This window comes from Stegastes partitus, unplaced genomic scaffold, assembly GCF_000690725.1.
Source record: "Stegastes partitus isolate 25-593 unplaced genomic scaffold, Stegastes_partitus-1.0.2 Scaffold888, whole genome shotgun sequence".
NCBI lineage: Eukaryota > Metazoa > Chordata > Actinopteri > Pomacentridae > Stegastes > Stegastes partitus.
Window position 1 is genome coordinate 208,922 of NW_007578619.1, and position 21,975 is coordinate 230,896.

The 21,975-nt window shown below is 42.7% G+C and overlaps 3 protein-coding genes across 3 annotated transcripts; 2 read left to right on the forward strand and 1 right to left on the reverse strand.

Annotated features, from left to right (window-relative positions):
- Positions 1 to 9,639: 9,639 nt before the first annotated feature.
- Positions 9,640 to 11,271, reverse strand: mafbb (v-maf avian musculoaponeurotic fibrosarcoma oncogene homolog Bb). The gene has a single exon (XM_008293460.1). The coding sequence runs from the start codon at positions 10,947 to 10,949 to the stop codon at positions 9,981 to 9,983; it is 969 nt and encodes a 322-aa protein (XP_008291682.1). The 5' UTR covers positions 10,950 to 11,271; the 3' UTR covers positions 9,640 to 9,980.
- Positions 11,272 to 13,668: 2,397 nt separating this feature from the next.
- LOC103365916 (DEP domain-containing mTOR-interacting protein) lies at positions 13,669 to 16,241 on the forward strand. The gene is made up of 9 exons (XM_008293488.1): positions 13,669 to 13,751; positions 13,860 to 14,038; positions 14,147 to 14,270; positions 14,523 to 14,701; positions 14,897 to 15,109; positions 15,214 to 15,336; positions 15,420 to 15,490; positions 15,650 to 15,754; positions 15,869 to 16,241. The coding sequence occupies exons 1-9, from the start codon at positions 13,669 to 13,671 to the stop codon at positions 15,992 to 15,994; spliced, it is 1,203 nt and encodes a 400-aa protein (XP_008291710.1). The 3' UTR covers positions 15,995 to 16,241.
- Positions 16,242 to 17,513: 1,272 nt separating this feature from the next.
- On the forward strand, positions 17,514 to 21,897 carry adnpa (activity-dependent neuroprotector homeobox a). Its single transcript, XM_008293461.1, has 4 exons — positions 17,514 to 17,877; positions 18,497 to 18,609; positions 18,902 to 18,994; positions 19,118 to 21,897. Exons 2-4 carry the CDS (start codon positions 18,502 to 18,504, stop codon positions 21,458 to 21,460), a joined length of 2,544 nt encoding a protein of 847 aa, XP_008291683.1. The 5' UTR covers positions 17,514 to 17,877; positions 18,497 to 18,501; the 3' UTR covers positions 21,461 to 21,897.
- The last annotated feature ends 78 nt before the right edge of the window (positions 21,898 to 21,975 follow it).

The following is a 21,975-nucleotide window of genomic DNA, read 5'->3' on the forward strand; positions in this document are numbered from 1 at the left end:
TCTCTGCCCCGCTCTTTCCTCTCCTCATTTCTCCGTCTAGCTGTAGGGAATTTGTCTCTAAGGGTTTATCATGACTGCCTCATATTTCCCCCCCTGGTTTGTCATTTTGCTGATCCAGACGCTTTTTCATATTTCAGTAGTCTTATCATCCACAGGCAGTAAGATGATCCATTTCACTTATTTCTTAGAAGTGTGACTGTAGCCTAAGTCAATATCTACAGAATGAATTCAGCGAGAGGAGGGCTAGCTGAGGAGGGGCAGCTAGTTAGTGGTGGTGGTGGTGGTGGTGGTGGTACTGGTGGCGCAGGACACTTTTTTATCCAGAGTCAGCAAGGGTAAAATGTCAAGCATTTCTTAGGGAAGCAGCTCCATAGGATTCCATTCGAAGCTTTAATCTTAATTGAGAGCATCGCACATTGATATTCCATAGGCCTCTTTGCCCTTCGCCTCTCAGCTACTTTCATTTAGAGGACAGCCGTACTGCACTAGAGCATGGGGATTGCTTTGTCAGACAGCCAAGAGGCCAAAGGCAAGGTCAACCTCTCTTTGTAATAGTGACTCACTATGGAGTGAAGGCATCACCTCTTTGATGCTGTCAATGCTTTTGTGAAACATTTCTGAGTCTTCCTGAAGTAAAACTGAATGAAATGTACGACATTCCGGCTTTAAGTGGCCGTGAAATATCACGGAGGACTCGTATTTTGGTTGATTATAAGAGAAAAGTTCAACATTTTAATGGCTTTTTTTTTTTTTACTTGTGGATCTAACAAGCTGCTTCTTTCCCTCACAGCTAGAGGCCAAACAGTAAGATGATTTAATGCAGCGTGGAGTAAAAGAGGATATTTGCATATTTAGCAGTCAGAGAGAGTTCATCACAGCAGTCAAAGAGGTGATTCAATTAACAGAATTTGCTTTATATTCCTGCACGGAGGAAGAGATCTGTGCCACGTCTGTGTCGGGAAAAGCTCCCAATTTAGTGCTGTGTGCCTCTACAATGGATGCAGAAGCTTCCCTTAATCCTTAAACAAAGGAGAAGGACTAACTGGCCCTGCAGATGCAGCGATAAGGCCCATGTCATCGAGTGAGGTGAGGATAGGACGGAGGTGCGGGATGGCAACGCTCTGCTGTTGCCACTCCTGTGGGAAGACTCGTCATGCCACCTTTCCAGAGGTGATGAAAACAGATGGAAATAAAGACTCACAACACACACACACACACACAGAGACACACATACACAGAAACTGTTTACAGCTGAGTGCACAGCCCCTATCTGTGGGACTGAGGACCGAGCTCGCCTCCATTTCTCATGGCCCTGCCTCAGCCCACTGCTGACACAGATATACTGTAGAGAGATAACAGCACAGATAGGTATGCATGTGCATGTCAAAGTAGCCGCGGGTGTGAGCCGGTCTGACAACACAAAGACTGAAAGGATAACGTGCCACATTTTTCTCATTAATCTCCCACATATATGTGACAATTTAACCAGATTTGGGGAAGCTTCTCCTTGAGATAGCAACTTGAGGTCTTTGCAGCAAACACAAGTGTTCCTTCTTCTCCTGCTGCTGATGAAACACTGAATCAGGATTAAAGGATTAGTCCTTCAAAGATTTGTTTTACTAGCACATACTATGAATAACAGGTTCCAATAGAGAGACCGCAGCTTCTGACAGATTTATCAGGTAATCGGGGTTTGACAAAGCTTCTCCTATTTCAAAGTCTTCTCCCCGTGGTTCTGTGGGAAAGCCCAACGCTCACGCTTTCCACTCCTTCTACCAATCAACCACAGCCGTCTTTACCAAACACCTCAGCCGCCGCTGACAAATCAACAACGTCAGCCTCCAGATCCATGCAGACAACAAAGCTACTGAAGGACATTACGAAATAATCTTTAAAGAAAGACTTCAGTTTATCTCACGGATCAATGAAATCTATTCACCAGACAGCGACACTTTGCTCTTTCCAACAACCTCTTTTGTCACATACTGTATCAGTGGAAATGAGAACATTGTGCAAAATATGACTCTCCTTTCTGTTTCTTTTTATAACAAATGGTCACATTTAGTTTCCCTTTTTGTAGGTGCATCTTACTTCAGATGCAACTGCTTGCTAATTCAGCAAACAATTACACAATTGGCATCTTAAAATAATTATTGTTCCTAGGTCAGAAGGATGCTGACGGTTTCATTTAAGCCGACCTTACAAAAAAATATGAGCAGTTTGAATTTTTTCTGTGGAAAAAGGATGCGTAGGGTCCACACATGAGTCAAGGCTGTTCCTCTCCTCGGGATTTAAATATAGCAACACTCACCATTACTGCTGTCACTCACAGACTTATGGTGACCTTTTGCCCTCGCCTGTACAAAAGAGACTTGAAGCTGACATATTCACTCCAAATGCTGTGCACTACTGCGGCAAACACACGCAGAGACCAGTTTTAAGATAACATTTTTGGGGTTTTTATGCTACCAGTCTGATTGTTTGTCACGGCGTCTTTTATGTCTGATTTAGTCTGAGGTTTCATCTGCGTTTCAAGAGACAGCACGGGGGGAGTCGACAGAAGCGACATTCCCACAACAATCAGACGGTTGAACGTTTCTGAGAACCTGATGCACTTTGTCGGGTTACAAAGTCAGAGGCCACCAGCTCCTGTTGTCGTACAGCTTGTTGGTGCTGCAGGCCACTCCTCAGCCACGTGTGGGCGATGTGTTCCTTTACACAATTCACTTTCTCTTCTCTTTCATTGGGCTGCTGCTTTTTTTTTTTTTCTTTTGCTTTTTTTTAAAGTCATCTGTAGTTTTACACCAGTGTGTCCATATAATTTTTTTTATTGCCCTGTAAAGTCAGTTAACAATCAGCAGCAATGCATGATAGTTGATAATGAGAGACAAGATATACTGCAGTCCAGCTCATCTCTTGGGTCCAAACGGAAATATCTCTTTAATTATTAGATAGATTACAATTCTGCATAGATATCAGTTTATTGATGATCTATCCAGAGTGCCCCACCTCTTGTCCAATGTCAGCTGAGCCCCCCGTGACCCTTTACAGTATAAAGCCAAGAAACCTACTGTCTCTACTGAAGCCCTGATTCTTCCTCTAGTGCCACCATGATGTTTGCTTTTATTGTTTTTAATGAAATGTCCCACCTGGAGGTTGTGGGATTACCTCCTCAGGATGAACTGTACATTCACATCTAGCACCATCATCAGATCAGATGTGTAATTCATCCCTAAGTTAAAATAAACATGCTCTATGTAGATATTCTTGCAAAAATGTTTAGCGTATTAACCTTGTTGCTGTGAGCATGTTAGCACCCTGACATAACTGGACGTCATGACATCAGATGCTTAAGGAGTAGTAAACCTAACTTTTGCAATTGTGCAACTTGATTAAAGTGGAAAAAAATTACTTTCAAGATGAGAGAATCCATAGAAGAGAACTGTCATCAACAAAACAGAAAGGTAAAGGAGATTCAACAGAAACAGTACTTCACTTCAACTACAGCTCAAATACACTGTTTACAGTATAGCAGCTAAACGGTTTATCTGCTCAAAAAGGTTTGAATATAAAGTTTAATTATAAGCTTGGTGGCACAACCATGCCTAAAAAAATACTACTGTTACTCAATATTTCCTGAATCTTGAGCTAAATAGGCAACTGGTAAGTAACAAGTCTGATGCACTCATATAACGGTAATGTGTCAGTGTTGTGTTCCCGGATTGTTTCTGCTTCCCCTGAGCGCCCAAAAAAATCACTTTATAGAGGCTTATCTTCACATATTATCGTTAAATTTACTGCATATGTCTCAGTTCATTACGTGCCAGTAGCTACGGGATTTTTATTCCTGCTTGCAGTGATCAAGGTGAAAGACTCAGATTTATGTGACTGCTGGCAGTCTCTCACGACAGTTTGTCTTGCAAGTGAACTCCACCTTAAATTCAGTGGGAATTCTTATCACACCCTCAATAAACCCTGTTGTTTACTTGTAACCTTTCATTTAATTTTTTTGAGAAGCTAGGGTTTGTTTTTTTCTGCCATTAAAGAAGCCAGAACAAAGCACTTCCTGTATCTTGGCCGCAAAAAGAGCAAACAAGTACATGGGTTCACTGTAGGATAAAGGCCTGCATCCCCTTAAATAGATCCCTTATAAGCGCCGTGTTGGCCAATCACAAGCTTGTCTCTCCAACTGTCCGACCACAGCGCACAGTCGGTTGTTCCTCAGTTATTTTAGCGAACGCCTAACATCGAACATGAATCAAAGAATCAAAGAATGGGTGTGTGAACCGTCTTCTGCCAAGTCCTCCAGCTGCATATAGGGCAGAGAGTGGTGCTAAAGTCAGCTGGAAGGAAAAATAATATGGCTTTAAGTTCAGCCCAGGGCTTCTGAGAAACATGGAGGAAGAGTTATGACACAAGGGAGATGTTAACATGACACATTAGTGGGAGAGTGACACACCCAATTCCAAGGAGGCCTGTTAGACTTCACCAAAACGTATGACACGGCTGCCATATTCTCATGTCAGCAGCACCCGCAGAAGCTCATGAAGACGGGTATTGAATGGTACATGTGCAGTGACAGCTGGAGTTTCAATTTCAAAAACCCATCACCAGCTCATATACTACTGTTTTTACATTGTGCTCGGAAATTCTATTCTGGATTTCTCGGCTAAAACCGATCCAGAAAGTTGTTTTTCCAGGACATATTTTGCTGCATTCACTTTTTTGAGCCATCATTTATTTAAACTCACGGCGACACTGACTCAAAAGCACGAGACCGTCTCTCTCTCTCCAACATTCACACAGATTTAAAACCGATAAAAATGTGCTGTCTTGTCTCTCATTTCCCAACAGCAGCCACATCTGTTTATTTTCCTCATCTGCAGCGCTCTTCCCAAGAACCAGACCCTCATGTTACTTTTCCCGGATGCAAGTATGTTATAGACCAGAGACCCAGTATTGTCACCCGGGACCGGACCTGCTTTCCAGGTTGTGGTAAACTCGCCGGGGCACACACACTGGTGTCTGAGCAGGAGTTGACCCTTAATCAGCGAAGCTTTGTCAACAGCAACTGAGAGCCACAATTATCTTTCCTATAGATAGGTAGGTTGTGTAAAGGGGTCCGGGGGCTGTGGAAAGGGAAGAGGCTGTCAAGGGGGGGAAGAGCCTGACTTAACCTCTGTGGCTCGTGTTTCTACTGTGCACTAATGGACGCCTGTCATCATTATGGACAGAAACAGGAGGGCGCCTGCCAGCTGCATGACCCCCATAAAACAGAACAGGAAATCCTAGCAGGGAATGAAAGGGAAAGACTCTCTTCTCTTCTCTTCTCTTCTCTTCTCTTCTCTTCTCTTCTCTTCTCTTCTCTTCTCTTCTCTTCTCTTCTCTTCTCTTCACTCTTAGGTATTTTATTTACACTGAAATCTTGCAGAGTCACACTGAAGAGAGTAGAGATGTTAAGGTGTTGAGACCATTGGAATGTATGTGCTGATAAATTTCCAATCAGTTGCACAGTTCATTTACCCTCGCCGTGCCTTCCAGTGAACTCTGTTTTTCACCTTTGTTAACACGCTCGGCCTGTTTTATAATGGTTCTGTCACGCTGAGAGGAACCTGTATAATTATTACATACAGTGGATCGCCCTTTGCTCCGTAACCAAAGTCCAGGGTCTGTAATGTGACAGGACTTTGTCACACCTCTCTCAGTGGTGCCTACTGAAACGTGACAAGCACTTTATCAGAAGGTCTTCCTATCAGATCCCCACGAGTTCATGCACAAACACGCTGAACACGACGTCCCCAGGAAGCCAGATTCCTTGTTACGGCCAATAAGACAGCAGCACAAGCTTTATTGTCGTTCTGTAGCTACACATTAATCCACTCCGTTGGATCCTGCACAGCCCATCATGTGATAACTTCAGTCATTACCAGTAGTACAATCATAATTACTGTGAAATCTTTCAGGATGTGGCAACAGAGAAAAAGCATGCTGTCATAATCCAGACAGGAGAATCAGTGGAGAAAAAGATTCATTTGTGACCACAAAAAAATCATTTGTCACATCACATGATTTTATAAAAATATGTGTGTGTGTGTAAGAGTCTGGATTTGCATACGCATGTCTGTGTGTGTGTGTCTGTGTGTGTGTGTGTGAGTGCCATGGCCATGGAGACGTCTGTGTGCGTGTGTGATCACTGCATGATTCACAGTGTCACAACTGTGCGCAGAAACGACTGGACATCCTGAGCGGAAACCACAGCCATCGAAGCTGCGTTTTCCTGCGACATACAACATAACACTCTCACAAAGAGTCACTTGACTGGACCCTCATATAGGAACTGAAAGAGGAAGCCCATCGTCCATCCTGTCCTCCATCCCAATCTCTGCCCTGCGCTTCACGTGAAGTTGCTCTTAGAGACAATCACCCAGTATGAAACTTTAGTGTTGCAAAACAGCGGTGAGAGAACTGGCTGGGGCTGGAAATGGTTTGCTGTTGGGGGTCAAATGTCTGGTCAGCTGACATTTAGCCACAGAAGATTAGAGACAATCAATGCTGTGAATGTGGAATTCACTGAGTGATTAATGGTGCTTGTTTGAAACAAAAGAACATTAACTCAGCTGATCTAATAATTACTATTTGATTGACTAAAACATCCATTTCATTTGTGGTCTCAACAGTTTTGGTGACACGCAGTCAGGAGCTCTTCAGCAAGACACTCAGAGTTTGGACAGTCAAGCTAGTCCAAACCAACACTATCAAGGGGAGATGGGTATGATATCACAGATGGAAGTGGTAATTGATGTTTGACTGTGGGGTCTTTTGGCCTGGCCTTCCCTCATGGCTCGAGGCCTCTGGCTGTGTTCATTGGTGTTAGTGTACGTAGCCTGGCAGCCCGCATTCCTCTGCCTCTCCCCACACAATGGTGAGTATCTGCAGCATTCCTCTGTCTGTGTCCGCTGTCTGAGAAGCAGCCAGGCCTTGGCAAACCCCAGCACTCAGCCAAGAGGTTGGCACCACGTTCAACTGATTCTGATGAACACGTCTGCATGTTTTCACTGAGCGCCGGCCATTCAGAGGCATAATTCGGCGCATGAGTAGTTAAATTCAGAGTGTATCTTGCCTTATTAGTCTCTGTAAAACAAAAAGCCCTCTGCAGAAGAGGTTTTGAAATAACACAAGAGATGATGATGCTTCCTCTTTAACCTGCTTCATCATCTTGTTCTGATTTTATTCGTGCCATCGTTCCTTCTCGCTGTCTGTTTTTAAAAAATGCAAGCGTGTCTATTCTAAACCGTTTCCACCGCTCTTTATCCTTCTCCAGCTATTTTGCTTTCTCTCTTGTTCTGATGCCACAGCCGTGCAGACACCTTTCCCTCCTGCTGACTCAGTAGCCAGCCTCAGGCGCTGTGGGCTCGGGGTGTTGGTGGCGGGGAGGGGGGAAGTGCGAGGCTCCCACATCAGGCCCACCAGCCTATCACATGCGAGGGAAAAGAGCTGGCTAATCGTTTCTACAATGGCACCCTGCACACTGTCACACAGTACCACAAACCGCTCTCCTCGCCAACACTTCTACTGTATTATTCCGCTGTTGCTTAGAAATCCACATGTGATGTGTGCAAGTGCGCAAACACACAACCGTACATACAGAAACGCTCTGTCTGAAAAAACCACACCCAATAAAACACAAGTGTGCGCAATGTAAAGTACGAGCAAGTGAACGTTTACAAGCAAACCTTGCGCTACATTTTGCATGTGCAACTACACACCTATACAAGATAATTCAATCGAAATGTTATATCAATACGTTAAACACTAATTTCACCTGATTATGTAATATACAATTGATATCATGATATTTAAAAATTTTGTGACAATAACCTAAAAAATAATACAATTAAAGCAATTTAATGAAATAAACACTGATAGTAAATTCTACTTTTTGGACAACAGCACTTTAAGTAGGACTGCTGTTTACACACACTTTAAAAAGGGAAACCTGGACCTCTAATTGTAGTCATGTGCCACACGTGACAGCTACTGATTAACACACCCTTGTCAGCAGCATTAAACTACACAAGTGCAATACTCAGTGCCATAACCATCTGGATATTTTCTGCTACATCCTCGATGTTCGCAGACGCAGTCATCTACGTCACACGCTCCCAGCACAGTGGTCACCTTCAGGGATTAAGCCTGTTCTCAGAAGGAAAGTGCTTTTGCACCTGTGGTGTGACTGAGAGCCGCTTTCCCTCAACAGAGGCCGAGGTCAAAACTGCCAAGGGTCACACATGAAAAGAGAACCTGGTTTCCAGGCTAAAGCGAGGTGCCATTAACCGAACCACCTGCCCGGCTAAACTCTCACATATGTGTGAACTGTGACAAAGTCTCCTCTGACAGTGAAATGTTCTCTAAGATGTTCTGTGCAGAGGCCGTCGCAGAGGTTATAAACTCAATTTACAACGTAACCACTTATCACACATTATCACGCTGGCCTTGGAACTCATGTGGTCATCCAAATATTATTGTAGTCTTGAACTGAGAATGATCTGTGTTCAGGAAATTTGCTCGAGGATCTCAAAAAAACATATCGAGTGAAAAAAAATTCCTTCGGAGCCGGCCAAAGCAGCACGGTGCAGTGTGCTGTGGTTGTTGTTTCTCTCTTCCTCTGTTAATGAATGCAGAGGTGATCTGTTTGTCTGAGGAAGAGAGCAGAGGGGAAGCCTGATTTCCACTCCATTTTATCTGAGCCTCACAGCCTCTGCCAGTCGGCCCCCTGTGCTTTCACATGCTGGGGTCCCACAGGAAGCAGCACTCCATGAAGGGCAAAGGTCAGGGAAGGAGAGAGAGCCACTCGTCCTTTCAGTCACCACTAAACTAACTAATACACAACACTCGGATCGTTTCTAAGCCCTCTTTTTTTTTTTTTTTTGGCTGACTAACAAAGTATTTTGAACACAATAATGAAGTACTGTGGACTTCTTGAAAGTGACACTGTGAATTTGAGTATCTTTAAATTGCTATTAGAACAATTTGAAACTTAATTTATAGTGGAAATGATGTTTTTCTGATTGTAGTCTTTATAGCTACATATTTATGTCTTCATATTTCCACTAAGTGACACGCTGCAATACTGCAATACTCAAGTTTTATGTAGTGTGTATAAATAATATAATGAATGCATCCTTTCTAATGGATTTAGGGATTTAAAAACACATTTTTCCTTTATGTTTTAAAAAATAAATGTTGGAATAGCTCCCATAGCTACAATTAAACTACACTACCATGACAGAATTGTGCATTTGAGATAAATGTTTCACTGTAGGGACAGTTTTTTGTTTTGTTTTTTTGCAGAATAGGAATTTGTCAGCAGATGAGACACAATTTTAAAAAGTCACAATAGGTTTATTGATCCATAGTAAATGAAAAACATTGTAGATGAAAAACAATTTGCATATTTTTTTTGCATAATTATCTTAAAAAGAAAAGCAAATAAGGAACACGTCTGTCCAGCAGAATCAGCTTCATAAAAATAATGTCATTTCTAGCATTCAATTTCAGTGTGTTTTCTAATAAAAAGAAAGCATGAACACAAAATATAATTTGAGCTACAAAAACCTAAGCGAAAGCAAAATCACCAAAATGAAGACTGAGCAGTAACTGAAGCAGGAAGATTAAAGTTGTATATTAATAAAAGCAAATATCCTCTGATTTCAAGTATCTCCTGTCAGACAAAATACAGATATGCCTGTATAAAATAAAAACATCTCATACATGTCCTGCATGCATGCTTCATTGCAAAAAATTCCATTCATATGTTGCTGCCTAGATGTATCTATTACAATTATTTGAGTCATGTCCTTATGCCCGAGATGATTCAAAACTGGATGAATCCGTGGGGTCGTTTGCTCAACAGCAAGGCGAGCTGTCAACACGAATGCCTCCGTATGGAAAAGAATCAGTTCTGCAGGAAATCAACAAACTCACATTAAATACTCGGGTGAGGAAGGGTTGTCACTGGTGGACCCAGTTTCGTGGTAACAGTTTGCACCGGACAGTTTCTCGCATTTAAGTTTGTATGCATCTCTCTCCCGGACCAGTCTGTTGAGTTCATGTTTGAGCTGCTCGACCTGTGACACCAGGCTCGTCTTTTCGTGCTCCAAAATGTGTTTCTGCTGGACGCGCTTGTAGCGGCAGGACTGTGCGTAACCTCTGTTTTTCAGGGTCCGGCGCTTCTGCTTCAGACGCATCACCTCGTCCTTGCTCAGGCCCCTGAGGAGCCGGTTGAGCTCCCTGACGGACATGGACACCAGCTGGTCGTCTGAGAAGTGCATGTCGGCGTTGGATCGCCTGTCGTGGCGGCTGTGCTGCTGCTGGAGGTGGTGGTGCGCACCGAGGACCTGCTGGGCCTCTGGCGACTCCGGAGACGCGCTGTCATCTTTCAGATAGGGGTCCTGGCAGTGGCCGTTGGGGATACCCTGCATGTCGGGGTGAAGGTAATGCTGGACAGGCTCGTTCAGGTGGCCGTAGCCCTCGTAGTCAGCCTGGAAGGGTGGCGGGTGGTGGCCGTGGGGCGCAGAGGGGTGTCCCTGCTGCGCCGTGGCTCCAATGAGGGCCTCCACTGCGTCTTCGGGTGTCAGGCCGAAAGCTTGAGGGTACATCTGCTGAGGGTAACCCCCGTTGTTGGGTATCCAGAACTGGTCGCTTCCGGGATTATTTCTCTGCTCGTTTGGATTCAGATTTGGCGATGAGGGTACCGAGTTGCAAGGTGTGCTGCCAGGGGTGGAGGAGACGGAGTCTGGTCTCTGGAGCTGGCTGCACGGCCCGATGAAGGAGCGATCCAGCCCCTGCATCGTCTCCTTCTTCACGCCGAACTTCATCAAGTCAAAGTCGCTGACGAAATCCATGGGGGGTTTCTGCAGTCCCAAATGTGAATGCGCCTCAGCGGTCATCTTTAACGGCAAAACTGGTCTCTTCAAAGAGCTCCAAATGTCCACTGATATTTCATGCAGTCAGTGCGCTCGGACTCAGTAGTAGAAAAACAAAACAAAGATACTTCCAAACTTTGATTTCAGCTCACAAAAACAATAAAAAAAACAATCGTATGGGGAGGGGGAAAAAATCCCTGCAAAAGAAGCTCCCAGCTTCTGAAACTCTGCACAGAGTTGTGACTCTGCACCGCGCCGCTTGTTTGGCTTCAGGAGCCACAAACTAAAAGTCCGCTGCTGCCAAAGGACTGGACGCACCTCTGCCTGCTCAGGAGGAGCGCACTTTCTTCATAGAGCTGCATTGGCATGATGTCACGCTTTCCAGACTACACCTCCACGCTGCTCTCCAATGAAAACACGCTGAGGAGGACGATTTGCATAAAAGCTGCTCTGAGTCTGTCCCCACGAGCTGTTCGTGATTATTATTTGACCAAAACCTATAGACTTCCCTGTTTGTCTGCACAGCGCTTCTTACTCTTTTCTGCAATGTGTTTTTTTTTCTTGTCTTTTTTTCTTTTTCTTGTTTAACTGGTCCTCTGTTTTATATTTAAGCCGATTTATCCCACAGGATTGTTAGATGTGTTATAAAGCCCAGAAAAAAAGTATGCATTAATGCAGATTTGTGTGGCCATTACTGGTGTTATTTTTGAAGCAAATCCAAGAAATATATGGAATTAAACGTATATATTTAAATAACTGAACAATATTTGATCTACTTTTTTTTCTTTCAGCCTTCACTTGCTGAATATTTGCTTATCATAAGTTCAGAATTGGTGGTCGTTTTTACATCATAACTGCTTGATTTCACATAAACAACAAAAAGGAAGCTGGAAGGCAGTTTCTTTCCAACTACAGTGGCCGCTCTGTGAAATGCAAGTACATACTGATATCTTGTGGACAAAAGTGTGAACTGCAGGAGTCCCAATATAATAAGCTTTGCAGAATAATGTGTAAAAACTTGTATCAACACAAATAAGAACACATCTAGTTCTGTTGAGGTCAGAGGTTTATACATTAAATGTAAATTTACTGTCATGAAATGTTAATTTCTTAAGCACAGCAGCAGTCTAAAGCTTCTTCTCTAGTGTACGGATTTGTTTTTGGGATACTTTAACTTACTTTACTGTGAGCAATAGGTTGATTTCACAGTCTGGGTTGTGCACATGTGTAAAAATGTTTGCAGGAAAGCCCACAGAGGTTAACTTTACAACAGGGATGCATGGCACCGGGACTGGGTTACAGATGCAAGGCCCTTCACAGAGAAGTTCCTGAAGGTTTCAGCTAAACATCCCACCAGAAACTACCAGACCCTGTGGCAACAAACAGCTCTGACACCCCTGGGTCTCTAGAGCAAAGGCTATCAAAGGGTTAAATGATGTTCCAGCCCTGAGGTGACCCTCTCATGCAGTGCTTACTCTAAAGATAGTGAAAGCCTCACTGACAAGATAAAAGGACTCAAGCCAAAACCAATAGAAATTGCTGTCCAAGAAGGGCCAGGCATTGTTTCAGTCAGTTTTATTTGCTGGGAAGAGAGGAAAAGAGGAGACAGTGTGCCTGAGCAAGGATTTCTCAGGGACACATAATAGGATTTATGCCAGCAGGGCAGGGCGACGCTGTGTGCTTTAACTTATGCTAATGATAGGATGCTAACAGCCTAAATGCACAACACCAGCTTCAAACAAGTCACGTCTCCGATGCAAACATTTCATTTCCACACGCTGTAACATCACATATATCCACCATCACAGCAGGAGCAGCTCCTCGCCGGATTTGTATCCAAGAACTTGAGATTTTATGCAGACATAGTTAAAAACCTTTTACAATTTACGCCAATTAAATAGCTGCTTTATAGGTGATAAAGTTTTGGGTTAAGATCTGCTTAAGTAGGCAGGTTTAATATGCAGCCTGAGAGGAAGAGCTGCCTGTGAGGATCGACTCAGTGAGCTACAGATGCTTTCATCTCCCAAAGACCACCTTGCGTGACCTGTATTATCATTCATCACATGCCACGTACAACAAGAAGACAAGCGGTGTCACGAGCAAGATTTTCTGGTTTTCTGTTGCCACACAACTAAAAAATGACGACCTTTAAAATAAGAGCGAATTCAAGCTCATCAACTGCTAACAGGAGGATGCACAACAGCACAACATCAATCAACACCCCAGATAGTCCTCCTGCATTTTCCCATGTTTCAGATTTTGGACTGAAAAATGACACAGTAAACGACAGTAGAATGAACAAACACTTCAAAACCAATGTCAGAAAACACAACCTACATGAAAACATCCATTAACTGGCTGTAATGGGCCGATTAGCACCATGAAGCCAATTAGCATAAGTCATTTGTTTCTCTCAAAATAACCGAAAATGCAAGCACTGTATAATAGGGGACAAGTGAAGGATATACTCCAGTATGTTTTATCAAAACAGCCAACAGTGGGAATTGCGGTATGAATAAAACAAAACAGAAAAACATGAATTTCAACACTTCACTCAGGATATCTTCTCTCTGCAGCATCCTGCCTGATGTGCACCACGTCTTTGTCTCTCTTTCGTTCTGTATACACAACATCTCTCCCACATGGCTATTGGGTTCTGTGTGTTTCAATGACTATTTTGTAAACACAAAGGGCCACAACTTAAAGTGAGCTTCACTTAGTTTGTAGCCCAGAGATAAGAAACATGGAGCGAACAAACAGCATGAGGAGAAAGGCCATGGCTAGACAACATAAGGCCGAAGTCATGATTGCAGGAGAGCAGCTCAGGTGAGGAAGCAGATGTGGTGTGATGTGACATGACGGCAAATCCTAAAGGTCCGGTATGTGTCGAATGTAAAGTTTAAGGCTTATGGGTGATTTGAACATCACTTCAAGGTTGAGACTTCACGACGGCAAACTGATTAAGGACCGACGCTACCATCTGCGCACGTATCCCAACTGCTTCGTGGCTCAGGAGCTTATAGACTGGCTCGTGAGCCATAAGGAAGCTTCAGACCGAGCAACAGCTGTCTGTCTCATGCAGCACCTCATGGACCATGACATTGTTCACCACGGTAAGAAGGAGGAGATCCTCAGTAAGAGATATTCTAAATGCAAAAAAAAAAAAAAAAAGCAGCTTTATCATAGTGACTCGTTTTGACCTGTATGCTGCCTCTTCTCAGTCTGTGACAAAAGGCCAATGTTCAAGGATGCCAAACTGCTGTACCGTTTCCGCAAGGATGATGGCACATTTCCCTTCAATACGGAGGTGAAAGTCTTCATGCGAGGACAGCGGCTGTATGAACAGTAAGAGCTGCTGTGTTTGCACTGGAAATCTCTTCAAAGAGGCGGCTCAGATGACCTTGAAGTGCACAGTCAATCATACCATAATACGATTAATAGGCCTGAGATCAAATTACACACTCGGCAATGCAATAATCTCCTGTCTTGTCACTATATATTGGTAATTTAGTATGTTTAAATACCCCTCCTATGTTTTTTTCTGTAAGCAAGCTATGCTGTTTGAGGAATCTGGGATTTTTGTGTCTGCTTCTTCAGTCTCATAATGGATAAGGACTCCATTCTGCAGCTGAGAGAGGAGCACGGTGTTACATATCAGCGCTCCTTCCCTGGCTGCCAGTTTATCGACTGGCTCCTTCAGAATGGAGAGGCAGAGAGCCGGCGTCGGGGCCTGGAGCTGTGCCGTGCATTGCAGGAGAATGGCATCATTCAGCACGGTGAGGAGAGTCCTCATTTGCCCTTTGATGTACAGCTGTCAGTGGCTGCCAGCAGAGGGTGGCCATCTGGGACTTTTGCAATCAAAAGCAAATAAAGTCATTGAGTCTTTGCTAAAACAAAAAAAAAACTAAATCTAAGACATGCTCCACTGTTGATTTATGCTCTCTCTCTCTTTCTCTCACTTCCAACACCAGTGGGAAGGAAGCATGATTTCTTTGACAGTGGGTTACTCTATCAGTTCTGCATCAATTTTCGCCGGCGCAGGCGCCTTTCTGAACTGTTAAATGAAAATGAGCGAGACAGCGCTGAAGGTGTCGTGGTGCTGACACCAGAGGACAACCATCACGACAGTCCGTTTGTTGTACGTAAAAACCCACCCCAGGAGCAAAACAGTGCTTTCCAATCTGGTAAAAAAAATAAATTCTGCATTTCACAACATGCACTTTCTACTGAATGATAACTGTGTATAATCCCTTTACCACTAACCTAACAACAGTGGGGTCTAATAAAGACGTAAAACAGGTTACCGGTGGACGTCGAGGCAGCCTGAATTCCCTTCAGCTTCACGCTTCTGGATTTCCACCTCTTGCTCCACTGCCTTCAGCCTCAGTGGTGAGATGCAATCCTAAATCAGGCAAGTGTGCAATTAATCTCTGTTTCAAAATGTCATCACAGTTTTGCATTTACTATACTAAAGCTATTTTATTGGTTTTACAGTCCTTAAAAGAAATTTTACATGTGACGAGCTACTGGCACCTGGTGCACCCTTCATTAAGAAAGTGTTAACAGTAAGTCAGTATCATGATTTAACAAAAACTTCAGAATTTAACAGCTTACATTTCACCCGACCAAAAGTCACTCCTATTAGAGACAAGCTCCACACATTCTTAAGATTGTGTTTCAGTGTGAACTGCAGTCGAAGTGCAATTTATCTCACCTGATCCTAGGTGATAGGAGACGCTCTGGGCTGGGGGTTCGTCGTCAGAGGTGTGGCTCCCTGTTATGTTCAGGCTGTTGACCCTGGAAGCCCTGCAGCAGCTGCTGGAGTTAAGGTGAAATCAGTGTTACACAAACTGAAATAGAAAATGATATGCTCCTATTAGGACTTTGCAAACTTCACTCCGAAATACAGATAGAACTTATGTACATGACATCATTTTGTTTAGGTGCAGCAGTTTGTGTGCCAGGTGAATGGCCAGTGTGTCCTTGATCTGAACTACAGGACCGTCACCAGACTGGTGATGACTGGACCTCGCATTGTTGTACTGGAAGTTTTGGAGCCACTGGAATGAACACTGCTGCCTTATTAAAGTCTAATGCTTGTTTTGGATACAAGTACAGTTGGTAAAACTGGAGCGTAAGCATTGTTAAAATGGGACACGTTCTGAAAATTTGCATTCTGGAACAATTTATTAAATCATTTTAGTGCCTCAAATGCTTCCAAATTGACACAACTCTTTAAATATTAACCTCCTTTCTACAAAATTCAGAAGGAAAAACAAAGAACAATCAAACACAGAACTAATGACTCCACCTCAATCACAATATGTTCTAAGACTACTGCTGAACAGGTGCTATTGTCTAAATAGGACACATTCATTGTCATAATGGTGTACCTTATTTTCTCTCTATATATACATATATAAAAAGATATGGAATGTCAATATTAAATTTTTTTCAGAAAACAGGATGATGAAAGCACACCTGACAAACTAATAAAACAATTAAACAGGGCTTTTAAAACAATTCCATACAAACTCCATGCTAAAATTAGAAAACAATGCATAAGCTCACGTCATTTACTTCAAGCGTAATTCATTTATTTAAATAGAGCTGCAACAATTATTCAATTCATCAGTTAGTTGTCAACGAATAAATTAATCTCCAACTATACTGATCATTGGTTTTAGCCATTTTAAAGGAAAAAAAGACCATTTAATCAAGAAAATAATCACCAGATTAAACAACAGTGAAAATAATTGCTGGTTGCAGCCCTAATCTAAAAACGTGTATATTTAATATTTATTTTAAATATATTAAACACTAGGAGAAGAGGTAAAGAGGTAGTTCTTCTTGGTTTAGTTCCAGCAAGCTAGCTGATAACATATTTTAGATGAATTATTTTTGGACCAATTTTGAATATACATTTTTTTTTCTTTTAAGCCAGTATGTGTTTTGTGATTCTCAAAAACATTTTCTCTGATCAAAATGACAAAGAGCAGCATTCCATTTGATCAAAACACAGTCTGCAAAGTGGGACACTAACAACACTAACATTTTTCTAAATGGTTAAATAAGTTTATAGAATAACTGAGTCTTACAGATTTTGATGCACAATTACATCCTATTAGAAAACAAATTGGAATAAAACAGTGGATATTTGCTTTTAGGTGTGTAAAGCATTAACAATGTCAGTATCAGGATGCTGTCATTTGCTTGACCAATGTGAATGTATTGGTTTGTGTTATTGAATGTATTCCTTGAAATGATACTCACTGCAAAGCTTGACTGTCCCAATTTGCCATAGGTGTTCTATTTTAACAATATTTACCTTTGCAATAAAAAATTAAAACGAATATTTCCAAAAATGTTAAATTGTTTGTCATAGTTGCAACAAGAGTAAATGGCCTCGACTGAAAAGGGTTGCCCCTGCTGTGTTTTCATGAATGTGGATTACAGATTAATAAATGTTGGCTTGTGTAACTGCAAAATAAAACAAAAATAAGACCACAGTGAATACAAACTTTGGGTTATTCAGCTCTGCCCAGGTCCTCACTATGACTTCCGTCTTTTTGTAGTCGCCATTTTGGATTGAGAGTTTATCATTAGGTATAGGTAGCGTTAGCTAGCAAGCTGGCCTGACCACCGGTGCAAGTCAGAGAGGACACTTGGTGGTCCTGGCCGTTATTATTTCCAGAGTAAACTGTTTCCAAGAGATGTGCACCGCTCTGCTCGGCCATTCGTCCCTCCAGCTAGCAGCCGCAGCAAAGCAGATGTGACGGCTAACTAGCTAGCTTAGCCAGCTAGCTGTGGAGCTGCTGAGCATCAGCACCGGCGCTGAGGAGAGCGAACATCACCATCAGTCTGCACGTCCCGACCTGCTACTTTACCTCCTTATCAGCCATTAATGTCGTGATACAACCCATGTAAAGCTAGTCTTCACACCTAACACGAGGTGAGTAAAACACACCGTTCGTATTCTTCAGTAAAACGAACAACATAAATAACGCTGCCCGGCTATATAACGCTAGCTTTGTAGCTAAGTGGGTGACCAAGCCGATGCGAGCGGGTAGTGGTGCTAATTTTGGCTAATGCTGCAACGTTAGCTCACAAAGCTAACAACATGTACAGTAAAACTCTCGAAATAAGTGGGCCATGGTGGGATAGTAAAGATCACAGACTTGCACTGTGGTTCAGGGGTTCTGCACAAACCAGCGGTCTGTCAGAAAGCTAAAGCGAAACACAACCACAAACAATACCACACCTCTTTCAACTGTTCTCATCAATTATTGTGTTGACAGTGATTTACTGAAAGGAGACACCAGGTGAAAGTTGCCTTCTTTTAGGGAGTCACTGTTTTATGATGTTGGGGTGTGTGTGAATTAACACAACATTATAATGTAGATATCTGTGTTCACTCTCAGTCACCCTAAAAATCAAGTGCACTTCTCAAGTTCACATGATTTTTGTACCACAGCTCTTAGGATTATATCATGAGGAATTTCCTCACAGTGTTTTGTTTGAAAAATAAACCGGTTCACGTGAATCAGTGGTTCGTTTTTTTTGTTTGTCAGGAGAGATGTATCAGCTCCCAGTGAATAACCTGACAAGAATCAGGAGAGCGAGGAAGCAAGTGAAAAAAGCACTTGGAGACATTGGACTGGAGTACTGCAAGGAGGCTGCAGAGGTGAGTGTGATTTGAGTGGCATGTTGTATATGTGTTCATTATCGCTCATGGCTCAAAACATAGTTGTAATCATGTGCAGGTGGTTATTGTTATTCAATGTGTCAACTTTAAAGGTTTGTTTAGAAAATGTGTAAAAGAAATAGCAGCTCAACTCGATGCTGACTCAGCAGAATTGACAAAAAAAACAACATTGTGGGTTCTTAAAATATTATGTGTGCTTTTACACATCCAAGGTTGTGTACAAACTAAGAGAATAGCAAGTGTGTCTAAATCTTTTCAATTCTTTTTGCAGGAGTTCAAAGACTTTTGCCCCAATGATCAATTTGTTAAAGGCACTCTTTGCCTTGATATCTGTGCTTGGGATCCATCATACTCTAAAACACAGGTAAATGTTATTTCTGTGCCCAGGGCTTTTTTGAATACTTATGCACAAATCACCATATCTCATATCTATCACCTTATTCTTCTTAATGCCACTGTTTGTTTGTTTTTCACTGATGTCTTTTAGGAATACCGATCAAAGCCATTTTGCTGCACAGAGTGCCCATTTTCTTCCAAATACTACTCAGGCTACAAGAATCACTTCCGCAGTGTTCACAGAAACATTTTTGACAACAAAATCCTGCTCAACTGTCCGTACTGCGCATTCACTGCGAGCAAGAGAACTTTGGAGACACATGTAAAAATATTCCACATACCCAGTTCAGCACGTCAGAATTATGGGAGCTTACAAGCAACTGTGTTGGGAAAGAAGGACAAAACGTATCTTGAAAGAGCCAGACAGGGAGATGGCGTGGAGAAAGCAATGTACTTTTGCAAAAAATGCACGTTCCGGGACACTTTGTACAATGTTGTGAGAAGGCATATCTACAGGGAACATTTTCAGCATATTGTATCACCATATCTTGGTATGGTTTCTGAATCATCAGTGAAAAATGGTGCTAATTCTGTCAATGGCAACAACATCCTCTGTAAACGATGCCAGTTTTCCACTCGTAGCTACGAGGCTCTAGTACAGCACGTGATAGAGTACCATGAGCGCATTGGCGCTCAAGTAACTACCATGATTGGACATGCAAATATAATTGTCTCCAGGCCGCAGTCCTACCCAGTCATGTCTCAGAAGGCTCCTCTGATGATTAGCAGGGGCCACGCACTTAGATCTGAGCATATAGCACAACCAGCAATTGGCTATTTGAAGCCAATGGCTACTGTTGTTAAAAATCAGTCCCCTATCCCGACCAGTCAGGTACGTGCCACAGTTCCTGGCAATAGCGCAGTGGCTGAAAATAGCACTGTTGGTGTAAACACAGCCCAAACACAGAAGTGGAAGATATGTACTGTTTGCAATGAGCTTTTTCCTGAAAATTTGTATAGTGCTCATTTTGAGAGCGCACACAAGGCAAAGAAAGTGTGGGCGCTGGCCAAGTACATCATGAAAATCCACAACTTCACCAGCAAGTGTTTGCTTTGCAACCGGTACCTGCCTAGTGATACACTGCTTAACCACATGCTAATCCACGGGTTAACCTGTCCCCAGTGCCACTCGGCTTTTCACAATGTTGAGAAAATCATGGAGCATGTAGCTCAGGCCCATCCTGATGAGTTTGTTGGACCTCCAGGTGCATCACCTTTAACCTTTGATCTCACCATTAAACAAGATAAGTCCAGCAATGTTCAGCTTGCTGTTCTCACTTTTAACATGAAGGAACCTATCAATGGACAAGATCATTCTGCCCCTGTTCAGAATAGTGTTCCACCTCTTGTCAAGCTTCCTGCTCCTAGAATGATTGAGAAGAAAAGTGAACCACTTCCCAGAGGTTTCCCTTCAGTAATTAGCAAGAGTGAGGTTGGCAAGACTGTATGCCCGCTGTGTTTCACCATCCTCAAAGGTCCCATCGCTGATGCTTTGGCCATGCATTTGAGGGAGCGACATCAAGTGCTCCAAACAATGCATCCTGTTGAAAAAAAGATGACATACAAGTGCATTCACTGCTTAGGGGTGTACACTAGTAATATGGTAGCCTCCACAATCACGCTGCATCTTGTGCAGTGCAGGGCTGTTGGTAGGACCCAGGCAAGCCAAGGCTTCAAGTCAGCCTTGACTCTCAACTCATCTGGGGCTGGCTTTCTCAAGAGGCAGCTACCACTGCAGGCCATGTCCAATCCCAAGAGGATAAAACTGGGCAAGGACTCCAAGATTTCTGCCACTGTCTTTGGAAATCAGGCCGAATCTGATGGCCTTGCTTTGGATCCCAGAAGCTATGAGCACAAGACGTATGAAGCCAGGAAAAATTTCCTGACAGCCTACTTTAACCGGCGACCATACCTTTCTCCTCATGAAGAGGAGAAGCTGTCTGCAAGTCTGTGGCTGTGGAAGTCTGACATTTCTAGTCACTTTGCAGCAAAGCGACGGCTGTGTGAGAGACGTTGTGAGACCCGGAAGTTGTCAGTGCTGCTTGGCTTTGACATGCAGGCTCTCAAGAAGGTTAAACATGACTTGATTTTTGAGGAGAGAAAGCTTGATGGCATCTCAACAGGAAGGTCTTCAGGCTTCAGGTCTGGTACTTCAAACACAGACCAAAACAAGCAGCGCGAGACACTCAACTGTACCCTAAAACTCAGCACATGTACAGAGACCATTTCCATAGACTCGGACAGTGAACCAGAAACAGAGGATAAACCTGCTGAGAATGGAAACACTAACACAAACCAACATGAGAATGTACAACCCATGGAGCTGGTGAACCTGACAGACGAGACAGAACCTGTGGACCTGGATGAGTCTTCTAAAGACAAGGAGAGCTCTTTGCAAGATGGGAAAGCAAATGCCTGGATGACTTTTTGTTAGTGTCCCTGCTCAGCAGTGTGCCTTGGTTGAGTAAGAGTTCAGTTTCAAAGGTGTGTAAAAACAAAGAAAACTTACTGGTCAAATGGCATGGGTCACAAAAACTCTTCAGTTCCACATATTGACAACCTAACCAGTGTTTGAAAGAAGGAAAAAAAATGTCATGGCGCAAAAATATATGGCCGAAGTAAGTCACATTGTATATATAGTTTAGCCATTGTCCTTTGTTAGTTTCTTCATACAATCTGTGTTATTCACTGGTTACCTGTCACAGCATATATAAAATGGTTATGCCAACCTGAGTACTTACTTTTTTTTTTTTCAAGTGTGACAAAGAACTGTATCATACTGTCTTTTCACATTTAGAAATTGTAGGATATGCTCATTATGTACACGTTTTAATAAATTTCATTTGTTTAATAAAAAACATTTTATTGGAAGTCAGTCTGTGCTGATTACCTTTTGTGTGAGGTGTCATTAAAGGTTTTTTATAATTACTGTCTAATTTTATTAGGGAA

Coding starts and splice junctions, on each gene's coding strand:
- mafbb (XM_008293460.1), bottom strand. CDS start 10,949: ATGACCGCTGAGGCGCATTCACATTTGGGACTGCAGAAACCCCCCATG.
- LOC103365916 (XM_008293488.1), top strand. CDS start 13,669: ATGGAGCGAACAAACAGCATGAGGAGAAAGGCCATGGCTAGACAACAT. Junction 14,702..14,896: donor GAATGGCATCATTCAGCACG/GTGAGGAGAGTC, acceptor TTCCAACACCAG/TGGGAAGGAAGCATGATTTC. Junction 15,110..15,213: donor AAACAGTGCTTTCCAATCTG/GTAAAAAAAATA, acceptor GGTCTAATAAAG/ACGTAAAACAGGTTACCGGT.
- adnpa (XM_008293461.1), top strand. CDS start 18,502: ATGTATCAGCTCCCAGTGAATAACCTGACAAGAATCAGGAGAGCGAGG. Junction 18,610..18,901: donor ACTGCAAGGAGGCTGCAGAG/GTGAGTGTGATT, acceptor TTCTTTTTGCAG/GAGTTCAAAGACTTTTGCCC. Junction 18,995..19,117: donor CATCATACTCTAAAACACAG/GTAAATGTTATT, acceptor GATGTCTTTTAG/GAATACCGATCAAAGCCATT.